The 20,581-nt window shown below is 43.6% G+C and overlaps 1 protein-coding gene across 1 annotated transcript in view; it reads right to left on the bottom strand.

Moving 5' to 3' along the window:
- The window catches only part of LOC111227617 (protein FAM19A5-like), a 46,318-nt gene extending 30,218 nt beyond the window's left edge, over positions 1-16,100 (bottom strand). The window contains exons 1-2 of the mRNA XM_022753197.1: positions 15,362-16,100; positions 2,800-2,949 (exon numbers count right to left, since the gene is read on the bottom strand). Of these exons, the coding sequence (XP_022608918.1) occupies positions 2,800-2,949; positions 15,362-15,458 (247 nt within the window). The 5' untranslated portion in view covers positions 15,459-16,100. The remainder of the gene's footprint in view (positions 1-2,799; positions 2,950-15,361) is intronic.
- Positions 16,101-20,581: the final 4,481 nt, after the last annotated feature.

Raw genomic sequence — 20,581 nt, 5'->3', positions numbered from 1 at the left:
CGCTGCTGCTGTGAAAGAGTTATATTAAACTGACCCAGAGGACAGCGAGTCCTTGCTGCGTTAATAACAATCCACTGAAAGAAAGAAATAAATTAAAAAACTGGACCACTGCAAAGCCTCAGTGACGGATACAAATGAATAAACATGTTTTATAAGTCAGTAAATTGGTTTACATTCTTAGAAGGGCAAAGGGGCGTTTATGGGAATTCACATCAAAGGCAAAGGTCAGAGAGGATATCTGAGCAGCGGCGGCATTAGACCCATTGCATTCCCATGCAATATGCAGAAATTCCACTTAAAAGCCACGAGATGATGGATGCTGCCTCGGCTGTCTGCAGAGAGCCTTTTAAACGAGCCTGCAAGCAACAGGTTCCATCTTTAATGCACTGGGTATTAATGGAGTGTAGGGTGTGGTGCGGCGGGAAGCCAGTAATAATCAATTTCCTGCTGCTGTAATCATAGTTCTCTGTAAGTTAATTAGCATCTGTTGAGTGTCTCGGAGAGAGGCGTCCGCAGAGAAGGAGAGGTTGGTTAGAAGTGTGTGTGTGGGAAGCGTGACTCTGTGGGCTGTGGGACTGTGGGTCTTATGTCGGGGCTATTAGATTAAGACCAACATGAGCCATTGCATGATGGAACTAATGGTACGTCTGATGCATGTGATTGTGATATTGTGAGATCCAATCAGCACCACAGATTGAGTGTGTCCACCTCCCCATTCCTCTCATCCATCTTATCACCCTCCCTCCTCTAGATACTGTCCAATATAACAGAGAGAGAGAGAAAGAGAGACAGAGAGAGAGAGAGAGAGCTCTAAAGTATAAAATCTTATCTACAAAGTGGATGAACACTGCACATTCTCCATTACAAGTGATCTTAAGTCGGCTGGAGTGCATTCAGAAACACCAGAGAGGAGGAAAATTAAACAGGATAACACACTGCGAGAGGCACAAAGCGAAGTGATGATGTCACGGTGGCTGCCTGTAGAGGAGGAGGAGGAGGAGCACTGGGGCCACATTGAGGAAAAAAAAAACATGAAATTTCAAGAATAAAGTCATAACATTACAAGAATAAAGTCGTAATTTTGAGAATAAAATCCTAATTTTACAAGATTGTAATTTTAGGCTCCGTGTTGTTTTTAGAGGTGAAATATCAGAAGCTTTAAAATGAGGAATGTGAAGTTCTACTTTAGCAGAGGTTTCACAAATAAGGAGATACTTCATCTTTTGGCTCATCATCATCATCATCATCATCATCATCATCACCAGGACATTGAAAAGATTGTGAGTCTATTCAATTGTTAGACAGACGAACAGCAGCTGCCACTGACTTTCTTTTATCAGGTTTTATTGCTTTCTTGTAATATTTTTTTTCTTCTGTCGAAATTTTACATTTTTAATTCTCGTAATATTACGACTTTATTCTCGTAATATTCTGACTTTATTCCCCGACATTTCAAATATCTTTTTTTTTCCCTCATTGCGGCCCCATTACTCTGTCGTAAAATGCAGACACACATCAGTCACTAGTCAGGAGTTAAACAGTCTTGACAAACAAATGACAGTGGCAGTTGCTTTTAATGGAGTGAGGAAGAAGCGAATACGGTTTTTGTTCTGTTGCTGTTGTTTCATATTTACATTTTTGTCTGAGACAGTTTTCTGATCACTTTTTCTGTTGCCGTCATCTCGTTGTACATATTATATTAGTTTGTTGTAGATCTAATCTTTTATAATCAAACCGCCTCCGCGCTGCCAATAATGTACTCATCTCTGGGACTAATTCCTCCACAGTGCAGCCAGCAGCAATTTTGTTTGTTATTTGGTGCCACTGAGCTGAATTGTCACGATGTAAATGTGTCAATTTGTCACAACATCATTAATGTGGTAAATAACCAGAGGGGCGCTGTTCAAATAGACCTTTTTTTTTTTTTTTTCAGGATACTGTGACACGTGACGCCGGGAGAAGCCCGGGTATAATTCATAACGTTAATAACGACCACACATCCCCGCTCAGGTGTGCCAGCTGCAGAGTTCCCGGTGTTGTGCGAGCTGGCTGGGACACACAATGGAACAGAGACATTGTTAATGTTAATAGTTACACCTGTGCTTTTTTTTTTTTTTTTATTGTTTTCTTTCCCGTTATGATTTTTCATGATGTTCCCGTTATGTCGAAATGTCTGCCAAAAGGTGTGTGGGTTCTGTTGGAGCAGAGTTAATGATTTCACACGTCATTATCACTGTTTACTTCATGTATTTTTGGTCACTGCTGTATTCTACTGATCATAATCTATTTTATTTAATCTTGTTCATAATGTATTATATTGGTTTCATCTTGGGACTGGCCTGTTGTGTGGCTGCCCTCTGTGGGGCCTTGAAACCTTAGGTTCAATATTTAAATACATTTACATTTACACGTCCGTCCCTGCAGACACACGACAGGCGCGTCCGCAAATTCACCTGCTGTGTCCTGCTGTCCCTGTGGTAGGTCGTTCTCTAATGTTTATTTCAAAAACGGTATTTTAATTATCCCCGCAACAATGTCGGCTGTGAGTAATTTGTTACGCACGCCACATTAGCAACTCTGCTAGCTTGGTTGTTTTCATGCCTCACGTAGCTCTATAAGGAATCTCTGCAGTGGCGCTTGCTAACCAGCAGTTAGCTTAATTACTTTCTGTTACTTTCACAAAGCTAGCTGTGGGAAACCTAATGTCTTTCTGTTGTTACCAGGAATAAATTGACTCATTCCAACATAAAAATCTGTAAAATCTGCCCTCCACTAGGCTAGAGAGGTCATTGAACTCACCGTCTACGCAGGCCGGCCTCGCCCTCGTGGTCCCGGCGATCTGGCCTCTCCGGCAGGCGCAGCGGGCCGTCTGCCTGGCGATGGTCCGCCTGGGAACGCTGCTGTCTCTGTTGAGCATCACTATCTCGCACGTCCCCACCGCCAACTGGCCTGCCAAACACAGTAGAACAAAGTACATCACATTAGCATAATGAGACTGTAATGAACGTATTACAGAGGAGCAACTGGTGTTTGAAGGTACAAACAACCGGCAGCCTGGACGCAGAGCAGATGATTACTCTCATTTAAAAGTCTGAAACAGAAAAATGAGAAACTGATTCCGATGTTTTAAAAGCAGCAGGCTGGAGAGCTTCTCCAGATTTAATACAGTATGGCTGGTTGCTCCTGTGATAAAAGCGCCTTTTAAGTGATCATGTGGAAAACAAAAGTTTCCTCCAAGAATCTGTTAAATGGACATTTTCTGTTTGGTTAATCATAACTGCAAGTTAACAAGCCCACAATTTCCAAGCTCCAAGATATGAAAGTGCTGGAAGGAAAGGAACAGCATTACTGCCTGCTTTACTTTTCTTAGAGCTTTAGGGATAAAATCAAAGCGGTTTCTCTGACTGTGAACATGAATACATTCAGCAAATTTCATGGTAATCAGCCCATAACATTATGAAAACAACAGCATTGGTCGTTTGCTCAAATGACTAAAAGCAAAGCACCTGAAAAGGGTCACAAGGCTTCGTCAGAAGTCGGCTGACATTGTTATAGCACAGGTGAGAGGTCGTGGTGGAGGGTGAGGGAAACAAAACGTGAGGAAGAACACAGTTGGTTTCTGCTGACAGTCAGTGTCGGATCTTTTTAACCATGACCACCATCGTTACATCACCGTGACCACGTGTGCCTAGATCTAACCAAACCTGTAATAAATATTTTAAAAGAAGTAGAAACGTGCTTTGCTGAGTAAGCTGTTATTCATTAAAAAATAATAAAATAGTGATAGTTAAAAGAGGTCAGCAGATGAAGGTAAACCTCGTATCATGTGTGTACATTTATGGGATTTAGAGTTCTGATGGTCGAGGGAAAGAAACTGTTGGTAAGTAAGGAAAGGATTGTCATGAGTCGTGACATTTGGTATTTTTGTTTTATGACTAAATACCTGCAAAACTAATGACATTCAAGTTTAGTGGTAATGCTACGCTAACATGCTACGCTAACATGGTAAACATGTTGCATCAGCATGTCAGTGTGAGAGTGGTCTGGTGATGTAGAGAGGAAGAAAATTTTTATTATATTTCTATGTAATAATTTCATATTCATTATATTCGATTGATGTTTATCAGATTTTTTTGTCACAGGTTAATTGGAGGAGAATTTTGGGAAATCAAAGCCATAGCTGGTCTTACATCTTTTTAATTAACACCCTGACATAGTGTTAGAGAACAGTACGTCCAATGTTCAAAATCTCATTTTTTTTTCTTTTTTTCCCCCAGCGGCAACTAAATTACATTCTTAAATATTGAAAGTTCAGATTTTGGATTTTTTTTTTTTATTTCACTAATGAATTATTAATGCAACTACTGGCTGAAATAATGTGTGACTTGGTTGACATGGCAGTGGCTGCCGGGCACCATGTTCCCACAAAAGAGTAATTTTCAAGCCAAGTGAAGCTCTACTGAGACGGCAAATGGACAGAATGTCTTCAAGTGATGATTAGCTTGCTCCAAAATCTCCGCAGTATGTGTGTGTGTGTGTGTGTGTGTGTGTGTGTGTGTGTGTGTTCTATCAATGCACAGAGAATTACTTCAGAGTTCTCCAGGCATTACAAATTGATGGATAACTCCCTGGCCAGGAACCTGTGGTTGAGAAGGTGTTTGAGTTTAAAGTTTGTCAGGATGTGATCTCTAAATTAATTATAGAAAGTGGAGAAATCTACAACACACGGGTGATTCAGCAGCTAATGGATGACTTGGGAGGCAACAAAGAGTTAAACAAAAAAAATAAAAATAAAAACATCTAAGAGTAAATGTTCTTCATCATTCTGACTTTTTCATGTCAAGGGACTTTTTTCCAAACTTTTCACTTAACTTTTTTACTTGCCAAATTGCATGATGAAATGATTCTAATTTGAATCGTGTTCATTTGAAAAAAAACTTTCATTTGAGTTTTCGAGATTCTGTTGCAGCAGGAGTTGAATTCCCAGCAGTGAGAGCTGCTCAGCCTTTCAAAAACCTTTAAACATACTCCCGTGTCAAGGTGAGGAGATGAGCTTTGTGCTCAGACTTGCAGCTACAGCTCCTGCATGGCTCTGGTGATGGTTTCTGATGAGTCACACAGTTTCCAACAATCACTGCGAAACAAAAGAAGAGCTGTAGTGATTTAGTAAATGAACCCTCAGCTTGGCCCTTTGTAGCCGACAAGTTCACTTCATGTCGAGGTAGCAGTTTTGTTTGGGGAAATTATTTGGAAACCCGAGGGAACATTTAATTGTCTTTTAATTGGGCCTTTCTGGCGTGTTTGAGGGAGTTATTAACTGTTAATAGTCTTGTGTTTTATAGATAAACAAGCTTTAATCACAGTAAATTGCTTGAGGGCGCCTCCACTACGTTCAAAAGCACATTTGGAAAAAACAAATGTTTCTATATATGCAGATGACACGCTTGTCGTTTAAAATCAAAGGGAGTTTTGCTGCAGCCTAAAATGAGCAAACTAATCAATAACCAGCTGAACAATATTAATATGTGTGAATACATCAAATCTGATTCAGCCTGTGCTGCATTTCCAATTAAGTGTAATGCATTTAAAATTCACAGAATATCAACGGATCTGCTTTAAGTTGAACGGTAAAGCTCAGAGAAAGTTGGAGAAACTTCCTTCACCTTTGTAATGATCTGGAAAAAAAAGTAACATGGCTTCTTCCTTCTTTTCTTTATTGAATGGAAAGCTGCCAGTGAAAGCCATTCAGGCTGACACTGAAATAAAATCAGCTCAGCGAAGGTAGATTAGGAGAGGAGTCTGTGCTGCAGTTCCTTTAAGGTCAATACCTGGCATTCACCAACTATCACTCCTTTATACTGCTGCCTGTAGTCGCCTCCCAACACCCTCAAAGGTTCATTAAGGGAGACGCTAACTGCTCTATAGCATGAAATGACTGTAATAATGGCAAAGGTTGAAAGGACTGTTGATCAACACAAATGACTCATAAAATTACCTCGGCAGGTGTTTAGACCTTCGAGTTTCAGACTCTACTAAGTTTCAGAGCCAGACACGTTGGAAATATTGCGGAGGGTGATTTCCACTGACCATGGCGACCCCGTAACCTTTATTCTAGCAACATCACACAGTCACAGTGTCTCCTGGCCAACACCTGCACAGACGCCATGCGGTAAAAATGTTATTTAGGTCCCAATGATCCCTCATTTTTCTGACTCTAGAGAATGTAACATAAACTTTGAGTGATGCCAATATTTACTGCATATCAATTAGTTTATGGTAATTTTATCAAACACAAAATTATTTAAGAATATGCACCAATTAAGCACAAAATAAAAGCTGAGGTAGAAGTTTTAAAACCACCCCTGGGCTTGAGTTTCTCAAACTGCTAAAGGTAAAATTTTGAACTTATGCAAAAGATAAAAGTAAAAATCCTTCACTTTTCCTCCCACTCACAAGTTTAAGAATAAAAACTATTCATTAAACTTATTTTGACTTAAAAACGCTCTTAAATTTAAGAGAACCCCAGAGGTCTGCGAGTGCCTCTAAAGCTCAGTAATTAACATGTATCTCGTTTAATCCTCACAAAAAAACCTAAGTGTATAAATGACAAGATTATTTCTTGGCTCTGAGTAGTTTCCAGGCAACCAGCCGAGACTCCAGGAAGTTACTAATCTTCTCATCTAACTGTCAGGAAGCAAAAGATGTGTATTTCCCAACATGCCGAACTGTTCCTTTAATAGGTCCTTATCGAAGTGGATATTCTACAACAAATCAACGGATCAAATTACCATGAATCAAGTGACACACTCAGGTCTGTTTCTCCAGCGTTATAATCCAGCCTTGTTCTTGACCTTCTGCATGTCAAGTTATAAAAAAAAAAAGCTCAGTACCCTCAAACTCTGCTGTCGACTTCTTCAAACTGTCTTCATGGTGTCTAGAGAATGGATTTTACTTCTTTTTTTTTTTTGTAATCCATTGGCATCTTTGTCACGTGATATTTCCACTTGACCAACAGTTTAACCTGCGACAAGACATCCGGAGAACTGCCGACTGAGTAGATATTCATGAAGAAGACTTACATTGTTGGTGAGTCCCCGACTTTCTCTCTGGCACCACGAATAAGTCAAATTTTCCATTTCTATGCAGGAAATAGCAAAATCTAATGTTGAAATCAGCTGAAATCCATTGATCGTTGAGATTTAACCCTTTTTTAACCATACTAACTAACTCTTGCCAGACTGAAAGGACAAATCCGCATCTCCATGAATGTATTAGTGACTTGCCGTTTCTCCGTGGCAGCCACCACGTTGTGATACAGGCTGATAAGATTGGTGTGTTTCCACATTAAATTATTACCTAGGCCAGTGTTAGGAGTCATAAAACACAATCACCTCTACAGAGAACCGCACTACACTTTTCATTTTACAGCATCAGCCGGGCTGCTGCCCATCCTCATCCCCCACCCGCCGTCGCTGTCGCCGTCACCATCACCATCACCACTCAGCCCACCATCCTCTCTGTTTTTGCTGAGGCGAGTCCCTGTGTACTTGGTGTGTGCTTGGAGGATGGAGGTGCCATCAGATATCAGCGCTTCCTGCCACGTTTCAACGCTGAACAGATGAATGGGCTTCATGCAATAAGCCTGAAGGAGGAGAATAGTAAGGCGGTGGGGGGGGTGGGTGGGGGGGTTGCTTTGTAAAGTGCCCTTAGCAAAGGCCAGTGCTCCATCATACACACAGGAGTTAATTCATGTGACAGGGGGTTTCTGTCACTCAGCAGCGTGAAGACACTTAGGCTCGTCTCTATTTCACATGATGACATGCGCATACGGTGGCGAGCGGCGTAGCCAGTGAAGGATGGCGGCGTGTTGCTGTCCAGGCTCTGGATCCTGTCAGAAACAACATCTAGAGGGCTACAGGACGCCGATACAGAGCACACAGACTGGCTCTCAGCACTGACTGGCAGCCTGATGACCTTATCTCTGAATCACAACACCATCACAAGTGCAAAGTGGCTGCACGGACGCACACACACACACACACACACACACAGCTTAGAGCAAAGATGTGTCTGTGCTCTACATATCAGCTCTTTGATCAGACACACTGCAGATCACCACAGTACAGGAGCACAAATATCTTAATATCTCTGCCTGAAATAGGCTGCCAGCGGTCCGCCATCGCTTTCACAATGTTCCCCTGATTCAACGTGCGTCACTGCAGGAGTGAGGACCGGTGGGCACGCTGAGGTTATTAAAATCACACCGGCTGACCCCGACCATGTACAGTGAATACAGAGCCAAACCAACAATTATCCTCTCGGCGGTAAACATCGCAATCTAATCCAGCTATTTACTGCTCTGTGGAAAACATTCCGTTCGTTCTCGCTTATCTTTTCACTTGTTTGTCTCTTTAATTAAGTGCAGATAACTACATCAGTAGTTAGTCCCAACTGATAAAATACCTTTATCAGATCTAACAGGCAATCGCATGAGACACAGCTCCGCACAGTTCCCACACAACTTAAACCAGACTGAGGCAGCTGTGAGAAAGGCTCTGCCTCTGCTCAGGGAATTTGCCATAAAATTATATGACAGGCTCAACTGAATGAACTACGACAAGGATTCCATTTCCATATTAAAGCAATCTTCCTTTATAGATTGTAATTACTTGCGCGCTGCTTAAAACAGAAGTGAGGTTTGACGATGCCTTATTGCGAAGGGCGTCTTTGCAAACTATAGTTCCGAACCACATTTATTAAAAAATTCCACTTCTTGTTAATCTAAACATGTGGCAATATGTGTTGTGTTCGGTATTACTCCCATGGAGACACAGGCTACGGCGCGAAGCCGTTCTGCACCCGCTTGGCTTAAACGCTCTGGAATCTAACCAGTTTTCCCCGAGAGCCAATCAGACTCTAATCACTACACTGGCATACAATAATAAGTCTGAGTGATTATCTTCGTTCCATTGTATGTTCCTGTTTTGATAGAAGTGCCGTTCTCAGGGCTGAAAATGGAGCTGCCAACAAAACGCCAGTTTAGAGAGCGTGACAATCGTATTAACATAGGCCTACATCAAATCAGATATGAATTCCACTGATCTTTAATGGGAGATTTAAAACACTGTCTGATATGCTATAAATATTAATGATGCAGGTAATCAGTCAAAACTGATTTGCAGTGGCTGCAGTTATCAAATATAAAATGTAATGAGCGCCAACTAAAACCCCCGATACCACCACAAATCTTAAATCCAGCCAGATATCGCTAGATTTAAGCCAATGATACCATTTAGCCTCATGTTTGGGGCAGTAATTAATGATTACCTTCATTATCAATTATGGATGAGCTCAATGGACTGCACACACACACACACACACACACACACACTCACTCATATAGGAAAGGCCATAAGTTTGGGGTCAGGGTTCTTGCTCAAAAATACTTTAATGTGTGGACTGGAGTTGTTTTGTCCCATCAGAGCCATCAGATCCAAAACTGAAAATATTCAATTTCCAATAAGAAAAGCAGCGAATCCCCACGTGGATTTGGAGAATGCGCCTCATGCAACAACCAGAATTAGATTTGCTCTGATGTGGTACATACTGTACGAATGACTCACTTATTTCCTCTTACAGTACTGTAACATCTGCTGTCTGCTGGTGAACACCCCGCCGTTGTAACACCCAACGGTGCAACATCACCTGTGAAGAAAATTCTATTCTGTCTTCCATCTCCGTGACTGACACGTCCCCCCTGGAGCACCTCCCATCTCAACTTCTGGTAACTAATTTCGCGTCAAACCGTCCGTCTTTATTTCTGTCGCGACACAGCTCTGCCGTGACAGAGTCCTGACCGCTGCAGCAACATGTTCTTGTGTTGTCATCCACTGAATTAGCTGCAACAAAACGCTTCTTTTCATCACTGAGTAATTGCAAATTCTTGATCTTGTTGTTTGGTCTTTAATATGTTAGAAAAGTGTGACGTTAGCACAGTTGGACATTATCTGGCCTGGGTTCGGTCTCTTCTGGCTGCACTGCTAAGACCTCGTCATCCCTCATCCCTCTGTCTGTTATTAACAACTCAGGATGACATCAAACAGCAATCTTGTTTGACTGAGCATATGCTAGTCAAGGCAGCCACAGCCAAGTGCATCTCATTACCTTAACACCATTTGACGTGCACAGCACAGTGGGTAGCATGTAATAGGACACCAGGTGAGGGAGGCAGATGTTTGACTGATCCCATGCTATACGCTTCCTGACACCACCGCGCTGCTAAACAAGTAGGGCAGCGGAGCAGTGGTGCAAAACATGTGCTTTATATTAATGCACCAGGTTTAAAGGGATTTTTCATATAGCATTTGAATAGTCCACAGCAGTCCGATCAATATTTATGTAAGCCAACGACTCTCTGCTGAAGTCAGAGGACCTGTAATGGAACCTAAGTATGCAATTTAATCTGAAGCTAACAGAAATGAGTCAGGAACAATGGTGGAGGGAAGAGCGGGAGCAGCTGCAGTGACTTCTGGAGATGAGGGGTATGTTATGCCATTACAGGATGAAACTCATTTATCTGCGAGTGGTAAAATAAGCAGCGTGTTTGGCCGACAGTCAGTCCACCATTTATTGTACAGAGGAGCAGCTCCAGCTCTCACATCCTGATGACAATACTAGCTGGGGTTTTTCTGCTCTAAAAAAAAAAAAGAAAAGCCCTTCACGTTTGAATGTGTGCCGTGTCCGAAATGTGGGAATTTTTAAAGCTGCACCGAGAGTGATTTTTATGCAATCAGGAGCACCCGGCGGGGCTGCAGAGACACAGAGGAAAAAGCGCCCCCCCCCCCCACCAACTCAGATGCCAGAGATGTGCTCTATTTGCCCCAAATTTAATTCTCGTGTCAGGTGTGTATTCCACTCCGCCCACAGAGAACGACAAATTGAAACTTCTCGTAGCAGCGGTGGGATGGCGCTCCCTCGGGAGTAAGCCGGACTCAACGGCGCTGGATTGTTTCCTCTCTCGCTGGAAAGCAGGAGCGTGCCGCATGGCTTGCTAATGTCACTTTACAGGACTTCAGTTTTTGCTTGTACAGTTACCACTCGCTAACACTGGACGCTGCCGTTGTGTGACATTGCCAAGGGCAGTGTTAAAATAGAAAATATTCCCCTTACATACGTCCCATGCTAGCCTTAAACATGTCTTGTGGAGAACTCGTGACTGAGGCCTCTGATGGATTACTGTTGCAGTGATGCAGCACAATCCGGGCTGCAGAGATATTACAATATAGAGTATACTCAGACAAATGGGTGGTGGATGAATACAGGCTTGAGGCATAAAGAGTAAATGTGCAATATGCCTTTGCAAAAGCAAACAGTAGCTCTGCTGAATGTGATGCAGAGAGGGCCGTAAAGACGAGGTGACTCACTTCAAATTTCACTCAGATAGCCCTCCAGGATGCCCTCCCACTTTAATGCAAACACAGAGAAAATGGTGAGCGTCAGAACACCATAACGCCCCCCCCCTGTAAGTACGGCACGGTAATGTGTGATTGCCTGAACTGTGAGTTTAATATTCAAGCGCAGCCCTCCCAGAAAATGTGATCATAGCATCAGGCAGAAAATAGAGCAGGACATAGGACTGAGGCGACATTACTCAAATCATTTACACCACTCTGCCAATGATGGAGCAGTTTCAAGCCCAGAGCTTTCTGCAGAGAAAATAACAATGCAGAAATACACTGAGCGGTGCACTACACTCAACCACAAGGGAGGTCAAAGCTGACGGCTAGAAAGAATTCATATTCGGGGAGCTATGAGATATGAGCTTTGTGTGCTGCCAAATTGATTTAGCTGTAAAAATTCTTTTCATTTTGTCCCATAAAGATGCTCATACTTTTACAGCTCCACTGCCTATGGAAGAAGCAGGCCTCAATGATTTGCTTACAATTTACAGCCAAGGTCATAATCAAAGCAGCTCTCCCTTTGCATGCTTAATGCTGCCTTGAAGAAGACTGGAATGAAAATCATCCTTTTCACTTCAAAAAGTCTGTAATTCTCTGCTACTCTGATTAGTTTAATGCTTGGATGGATAGCCCCTGCTCCCCCGAGTTAAAAGAGAATACCAACCAAAGATTTTTAAATTCATCATTCTGGTACCCCATGAAGACTTCCTGTTATACCACACAGGAGCTGAGTTGTTAAAAAATGGAAGAGAAAAAAAAAGCAGCTGTGATGGCATCGCAGGATAATTTACTGGGATGATAATCAGTTTGGTCTGTAAATAATATTTGGACAGGAGACATCACACCGTCTACACGAGTCTGTCATCAATGGAGTTCTGTGCTGATTGTAAAGCCGACGTGAGTCACCTCAGAATTTAGTGACACAGCCTGTGGATGTGTGTCTCGTAAAAACCTGTGCCGTCATTACCATCGACAGCTTGTGCTGCAGATCCAGGATGACAGGATGGATCGTTGTGTCTGCCTCTCGGCTTCAGGACGTTGTTGTTTGTGTTCGGAAGCGCTGGCTGGATTCTTCAAACACATCAGGTGGCACGTTTGTTATGACATGCACTGTAAAAAGCAGCATTACTGTCTGTCGCACTAAGATGACACAGTGCTGAGGAGATGCATCTGTAGATCCAAATTAAAGTCATTTGGTTAATTCAGCTCATCTTGTATTGATGATATTTGCCCACATTTTAAATAAAAGTTGGTTTTTTTTCACTGATCAGGAAGTGATCTATGATTTCTAGTTGGAAAAAGCACAACTACTTATGCTAAGTAGTTAGCATAAGAAGTGATACCTGAGGAAACTGCAAAGCTGCATCAACTGATTCCTTAATGCAGCACAACAACTGACAAATTATCCATTTGAAATGGTTGTTGTACTGCATGTGTTAGCTAAAGGCTTCCTGTTTATACATCCAGCAGACACGGAGCAGCATTAGCATGAATTTGGTGTCGTTTTCTGGCTGCATGAGGAATGCAACTCCAGTATATTCACTCTGCTGTAAGATCTTCAGCTGCTAGATGTTACATTTTATTCAGCTGCTAGATGCTAACTTTGTCCGCCGAGACTCGGTAAAGAAAAGTTTGTGGGCTTGAAAACCAAAAAACAATGAGCAAAAAGAGGTTAAAAAGCTCCGCTCTGTGTGGGACATGCAGAAAACAGACGCTCTAATATAATAGGCTACTATACAAACTGTTGGACTGACAGGTGACCTTTAAATGCAGTGCAGTTACACCGCAGCAGCGAGCGCCTGCCTTTGCTTCTGAGAGGAAAGAAAATTTGGGGATTGCTATTTCCTCATTTGATCATTTCAATTTATTTTCTTTTTCATGCTTTCACTTTAAGTTGAAATTCATTCTTGGCATTTGAATTCTGTGAGCCGAGCTGGAGCAAAGGCCGACAGACCGCTCACCTCCAATCTTACAAATGTGGGTAAGAAAAAATCCTCGGCCGCCCCTCCCCACCTGTTCACACCAGCCCAAAGGTTTGTGGTTGACAAAGCAGAGAGAAGTTGCCACCGCTCTCTGACTGCACCACTGAACCGGAATGTGATCCAGTGAGGAGAATCCAGACATTTCCAAATTTATTGTTGAATAAACTGGCAACGCCGAGAGCGGCTGACAGGCCATTCATCGTGACGGGCGCTGGCCCAATGGCGTGCGCGGACAGGGCTGCTGTGCTTTGATTTCCTGTCCTGGCCGCCATTGACGGATGAACTATGGAGAGGGTGGAGGCGACACAGACACTCACCACCACAAGGCTTCACCTCTCTGCCCACAAGTTCACCCACACTCAACGCCGCTTTCGAGGGCCCCCCCCCCCTTGGGGGTCACGAAGATGGAAGTGGTAAAGAGTTGGTGAAAACAGAGTCTTATACTCGCTGACAAAACAATCAAACATCAGAAGTAGATTTACAAACAGCGCTGACCGGTCACAGCAGCCGTTTGAAAGGAGCGTTTTTAGCAGGATTGGAAGATTAAAATTACAGATTAAAAATACTTCATTCTTAAAATTCAGCTCAGCGCCGGGAAGAGGAGTGAGCAACATGCAGAGAGTGTCAAAGCTCAAATCGTATCCAGAGGTTTTAACTATCGGGCCAAACCCGGGAGAATCTATTTACTCTAGGAATATCAAGGGTGGCAAAGTTCACAAGAGATTGATTGAGTGATTTAGTACAATAACACGCTAATGAGATCATTTTCTGTTGAAAATGAGTCAATAATGGCTGAGGGAGGAGGGGAGGAGGGAGGGGGGGGGCTGCTGTGGCTCCTCAGATAATATGCAAAGGCTTGAAAGATGGTTCAGTTCACGGGTGGCAATAAGAGGCTGGTGACAGTAGCATTCTGGGAGAAAACACTGCAAATTAGAGGCAGAGGGAGCACATTTCAGCGCACAGGCAGTTCATTTTTCACATCAGTGTCTACTTTTGTTCCCGGCAAGCTGCCAAAGACATTGATGTAGGCACTATCCCTCCTCCACAGCGGTAATTATGCTGCTGGCCAATGCTTGATTAAAAGATCTAATCTGCAAACTTAGTGTTCAACATCTCCCAACAAGTACCAGCGCTTTAAGCCTGTTCTCTGCGTCTCCGACTGCACTGGAATCCACAATGTTTTGTCGTGGACGGCAGCCAATGAAGTGCAGTGAAACATCCTTTTGCTTTCTATTCTGTGTCAGGGTGAAGGTGTAATTGCACCAGGCGATGTATTATTCACGAGGAAAGCGTGGCGTGGATGGATATAGCCTTTAACTGAGTGAAATCATCCAGCTCTGGAGGCAAAGGTCTGGCATTTTTTTTTTTTTTTTTCTGTCTGCACCAGGAATTAAAACAAGCAAAGTGTGCTGTTGCTTTTTTTCACCTGAAGCTCAATTGTGGCTTGACTAAATTATAATCCCAAAGAGCCTGCCTCATGTTGCAGCATCAGAACAGGAACAGATGATGAGGTTAGTTTGGAAACAAGGTTTACAACTATTCAAAATGAACTTCACACTTTAAACTGTCTCTTATAGGAAGATTACTGTGAAAATACGGTCCTTAATACACTCTTATATTACGGTGTTAGGGCCAGTAATGTCTCTGTACACTGTGCTCCCTGCAGGAATATTATTACAGAAACAACAAATCAGATGAAAGAAACAGCCCACGGTACAACAAGGTCACCATAAAACGACTAGTTATGAGCACAGACATATTACAAGTCCCCGTGTGGCTGTTTTATTGGACATTATGGGCCTTTTCCCACAGGACCACAGCATCTGACCACAGCATGTGCAGCTGCATCCCAATAAGACGCCCTGGGAGAGAGACAGTGGTGCCGCTGACAAAGTAATACATAGCTGTAAGTGTCCTTACCCTCTCTGAGCAGATGGGAGTAGATGAGCCAGAGGAGCAGCAGGCAGCAGAGTGACGCACCTCCACCTGCGGAGAGGGTCTTCACTCCAGACTGCATCCTACACCTTTAGCCTTTTAGATTATCCAAACTTTGAACGCTCGTGCCGCTTAGATGTCAAGCAGATCAGGGCAAGAGTGGCTAATCCAGTGGCGTCTCCACAGCCTGTCGTCGGCATCCATTTTGAGGTTATAATAGGAGAGGGACTGATAGTAATCCCCCCTTTGCTTTTCAAATTCCCTCGGTGAGCCGCATATCCATCCAGGCTGCTCAGCGCGCGCACACACACGCACACACACGCATACACACACACACGCACGCACACACACACACACACACACACACACGGAGGCTACAATGTCACCAGATCTGGCCAAGTTTACGCAGCTGTGGTTTCAGGAGCTGGAATTCACTGTCTGGCTTCTGCACACACCAAAAAAACTGTTAGTGTGAAGATGAAGAGGAGTGAGCAGCAGCAGTCTCCCGCAGTTTGGATCCTCACACGGAGATGCTGATGATGCTGGTAGTAAATTCAGCCACTAAACACCCTCTGAACGCCGCCGTCGCCTCTTTCTTTCCTCCTCTGCGCTCCGCACTCTTATTCTTATTATTCCCAAACAACTTCTGCACCGATGCCACTGTGCGCTGCGCGACTCTACGGAGAAACGCGCAAGTTAAACCCAGGCGGACATGACGAGCACACCAATCAGCACGGAAACTTGTCCGAAAAACGCATCACTCCAGCGCCCGAAAAACCGGCGTTAGAGAGAGAGAGAGAAAAGAAGAAGAAAAAAAACAGCTACTGGCGCAAATGCGTCATATGTGGCCACATATGCACGAGCGGCGCAAGAGGAAATGTCACGTCAAAAACAAGAGCGGCGGATCTCACGCAGCGCACCGCCGCTGGACAGAAACGCACTTCTGCGCGCGTCAGCGCAGGCGGTGCGGTGAAGTTGGCCACTCTTGTCACCTGTATGAGCCTTTGTGGAGGCTCTGGAAGATTCTCAGTGCTGATGCCTGGCTCCGCGGGCTCCGAGGAAAAGCTCCCTTCCTCGCAAAGTCAAATGCTGGTAACAGATGAGCGTGTTAACCCAGTCTTACTCTGTCCCCGGACGGCTCCATTTGCTCTGAGGCGACACGAACAAGAGGGACCCCCCCCCTTCAATCCATGGAAGGAAACGCTGCTGCTGCTGTTGCTGCTGCTGCTGCTGCTGCTGCTGCACACCGAGTTGCCTTGAGTTACAGTGTTTCCATCTGCTCTCTCTCCCTCGCTCTCTCTCTCTCACAGACACACACACACATAAACACAGTGTCCCAATTCCCTCCTCAAAGTGGGGGGAAAAAAAAACTTTGAGCTCTCAGGCTATAAATCCCAAACTGAAGATGATGATGCTTATTTATACACATGGAGATGTCCCGTCTCAGCCCACAGGGAGAGGCGCAGCAGCACCAGGCTCTCCACATCCTGACATGTTACTTCTCTCCATGTCTTTATGCCCTCTTCCGTGGGCGGAGAACGCCCTTGAGGGGCTGCATGGTCTGGGGACTACAGTTACCATTTAGCACACTAGCATTCTGGGAAAATGGTGAGACGTTTGCTCCTTTCAGAGGCCTGGTGTTACAGGGCCTCAGAACTCTTTACAGCAGAAGTTACATTATTATATACTGCAGTAATATCACATCAAGTCTCAAGTGTGCACACATAGGGGCACATGCTTCCCTGAGCGTGTGTGTGTGTGTGTGTGTGTGTGTGTGTGTGTGTGAGAGAGAGAGAGAGAGAGAGAGCGCTAAAGCTTTACAGATGCCAGTCTGTCTTCTGAAAGAGCACCATTTAAGACTCCCCTGCCACTCGAGGACCAGCACTATAACTCATTCCCATCTCTCTCTCTCTCTCTCACACACACACACACACACACACACACCAGATTCCATGACCAGTGAATGTGCACTTTATTAGCAGATGGAGAAGTTCTCCCAATGCGCTGCTGTGCTATGAGCCTTTCACTGAACGGCTTTTATGATGACGTATTAGCCCGGGCTGAGGCCTGTCACATTATCAGTGTAATGTGTGAAGAATTACTCTCACTGCAAAAGGACTATGCATTTTGTTGAGTATTAAAAGGGATACCATGTGGATTATTTCCTGCCACACCGGGGGCAACCGTATCTTTAAACTCAGCTGATGTTTTTTCTCTTGCATCACGGAGACCGGCTGCAGCAGTTTACGTACGTGGCCGACTGTGGGAGAGCTACAGGGAGAGACGAAGGTCTGTTCTCTGCTGAAGCTCGGCTCAGCCAGCTATCACAGTTAAGAGCCACGTTTCAGTCTGTGTGAATGATGTCCCAGCAGGGGTTGCAGTGTAATTAATCATAATCCATCACTGTGACTGACAGGGTTGTAAAAATTCGTTGCCTTTTTTTTTTTTTTTTTTAATACATACAGGATGTTTGAAGCACACACTTTATAACTGTCGACCACATGTGATCATATCAAAGATTGACATTGATGCTTCTGTGTTCTGTGATCAGATCAAACATATGTGGTTTTTGCCCGGGGGCTGAAAGCAACTAAGTACTGTAGTTAATTACGGCTACAAGGTACTTGCATTTAATTAAAATGTCTTCAAATGTCAACGTATGAACAGCTTATATAATGTGCAAAGACACTGACCGTTGGATGAGAAGATCAATAAATATAAAGCTAAAGCTAGCAGCCAGCTAACGTCATTTAGCATAACGACAGGTAACGACCTGTCTCTAAAGCTCTTATCAACACCTGGTGTCCCGTTTGTTTATGAAGGGGCCTTCTTCTGTTACCTTTGGAAGGAGCTGCTTTCCCGTTTCCAGTCTTAATGCTAAGCTAAGTTAGCCGACTGCTGGCTGCAGCTTCATATGTACAGTAGAGTACAAACAGTAGAGTTGGAAATAAATGAAGATTTATTTACGGCTAAATGTCTATAAGCGACTGAATAAATGACGTATCAATAATGAACATACAACAAAGAGGCTGTGATCAGACGCGGATAAAGCTGACCTTTGAATGAACTGATCACTTAGTTTGGCAGCAGCGAAAAAGAGCACTGGGTTTGGAGTTACCAGACAACAGTGGTACAACTAGGGCAACAACAACTTCTCCAGGACTTAGAATCAATAATTCAGAGTACAGTCCGACATCAACTCTTTCCACAGCAGAAATAAAGTTTATTTTACCTTTGGCGGCTTCGTCCTGGGGCCGGCGGCTTCCAGTTGGACCTGGTGTAGATAAGTTGGTGCCGGTTTAACTTGCTGCCCTCCCAGCTAGGATGACGCTCCCCGGGGTGAAGAGGTTGCCAAGCAACGGGGGCCGTGCAGCGGTGCTTCTCAGTTTATCCGGCAGGCTCCCTGCAGGGTGGACGGAGCAGATGTTGATGGTAGATGATGGTAGATGGTGCAACCTCTGCTGGTCTCTCAGCCTGTTGTTAGTGTAGTCAGATAGACTCTGCTACACTCACTTTCCTTAACCAGACTTGAATAGTCTTGAAAGTAATTTCGTTGGCCTGGCAATAAATCTTCCAAAAACACCATCAAGGTTAAACTTGTTGAGGCACAAAAAATAAATATTTTTTTTTAAACTTCGGCTCATTCAGTTTGGTATAGAGCTACAAACTCAGGTTTGTTTCAGCAATGGATAAATAAATAAATAAAAATTAAATTGTGTGCAGCTTAAAAAAGAAAACAAGAGGCTTGGTGAGCAGTTACAAGAAAAGGAAAAAGAAACAGAAGCTCAAAACAACTCAAATGAAATGGGAAAAAACAAAATGAAAGAAAGAAATAAGAAAAAGAAAAATGCTAGATCAATTTATCACCCATGAATTCTGGCCGGAGAACTGGCCTTTTGTGCCCGAGTGGCAGTTGATTTTCCTCTTGTGATATATAAAAGTTTCATTTTGTTGAATGCAGCTTTTTTCATTGTTCCGAGAGCACATCACCGGGTCTTGGCCTTTTTCGTGAGATTCACAGCCGGGGTTCCTCCGAAAGGTCGTAAAGTGAGTTCACGTCCTGCTGTTAATTTTGTTATCAGGACAAAACACTGTCCTCTTCAGGTTGGAGAAGTCTGGCCCCAACGTCTGACCAGTGGAGTTTCTGATTCAAACGCACTGTGTTAAACACACACGTGACACTTCGTTAACGTCATTAGTAACACCTTTGCTTTTCATAAGAAGGGTATCCGACATCTATAGATCTGACTATATAGAATGTAGATGGTGCACATATGCTTTTATAACACTGGAGGTTCAGGCCGCAGCACTTTGCTCGCTGGCTCTTCAGTGCAGAGGGAGTTCCCATGTGACGACAGACGACTGAAAGCCTCCAGAGGTGAATCAAGAAGAATCAAAACAAAACCAGCAGAAACAATAGAGCAGTTGATCAAGTGTCTCTGTGACCTAATTACATTTACATGTTTTCATTTGGCAGCTGCTTTTGTCCAATTGTGACAAAGAACCGAGGTTCAGTCCAAGTCAGAGCAGAACAAGTGAAAGCCTTCGAAATGACAAGTTTTAAAATGATTATCATTATGATTTTTATTATTATCATTATAAGAGAGAGAAGAAGAGGTAGATTTCAAAGAGACTTGATTCAATATGTGTGAATATAGAATATATTAGTTGCTTTGGTTCTGCAGCGTTTGTCTGACTGTAGAGAGGGAGGTCAGAGGTCTGGGTCTGTACAGCCATAGATCTGATGAGACTCAGTGTCTTCATCAAGGACACTTCAGCTGGGACACAGTGGTTTGATCCTGATCAAACTCAAACTACGAGTCTGGTTCATATTTTTTACTTTCCTAAAGCTTCAATTGCATATTGCAGCTAATTTTCTGTTTCGTTAATCATCCCTGTTCCCAGCGTTTCACATAAACACGCTTTTACTGGAACAGGTGGAGCATTTGTTACAGTTAATTGCGACATTTGTCAAATCATTGGGGGGAAAAAAAAGAAAAGAAAAAAGAAGCAAATCAGGACCCGCCGCATTTATGAGCGTGGGCATTAGCATAAGCAGGCGATGTGATTTGTTAGCTTATATCAAACTGAGACAGGCCACATCCACATGGACACACAACTCCAGTCCTCGGTTTCCAGCCACCAGCTGCTCACTGGCTTTGCCTCCGTGCTGCAGAGGAGCACGTCGGGGGATCAAATGGACCT

The sequence above is a fragment of the Seriola dumerili genome, unplaced genomic scaffold (genome assembly GCF_002260705.1).
Source record: "Seriola dumerili isolate Sdu_G_001 unplaced genomic scaffold, Sdu_1.0 BDQW01000190.1, whole genome shotgun sequence".
NCBI lineage: Eukaryota > Metazoa > Chordata > Actinopteri > Carangiformes > Carangidae > Seriola > Seriola dumerili.
Note: the sequence above shows the minus strand (reverse complement) of the source record. Positions and strands in the feature narration are given on the sequence as shown.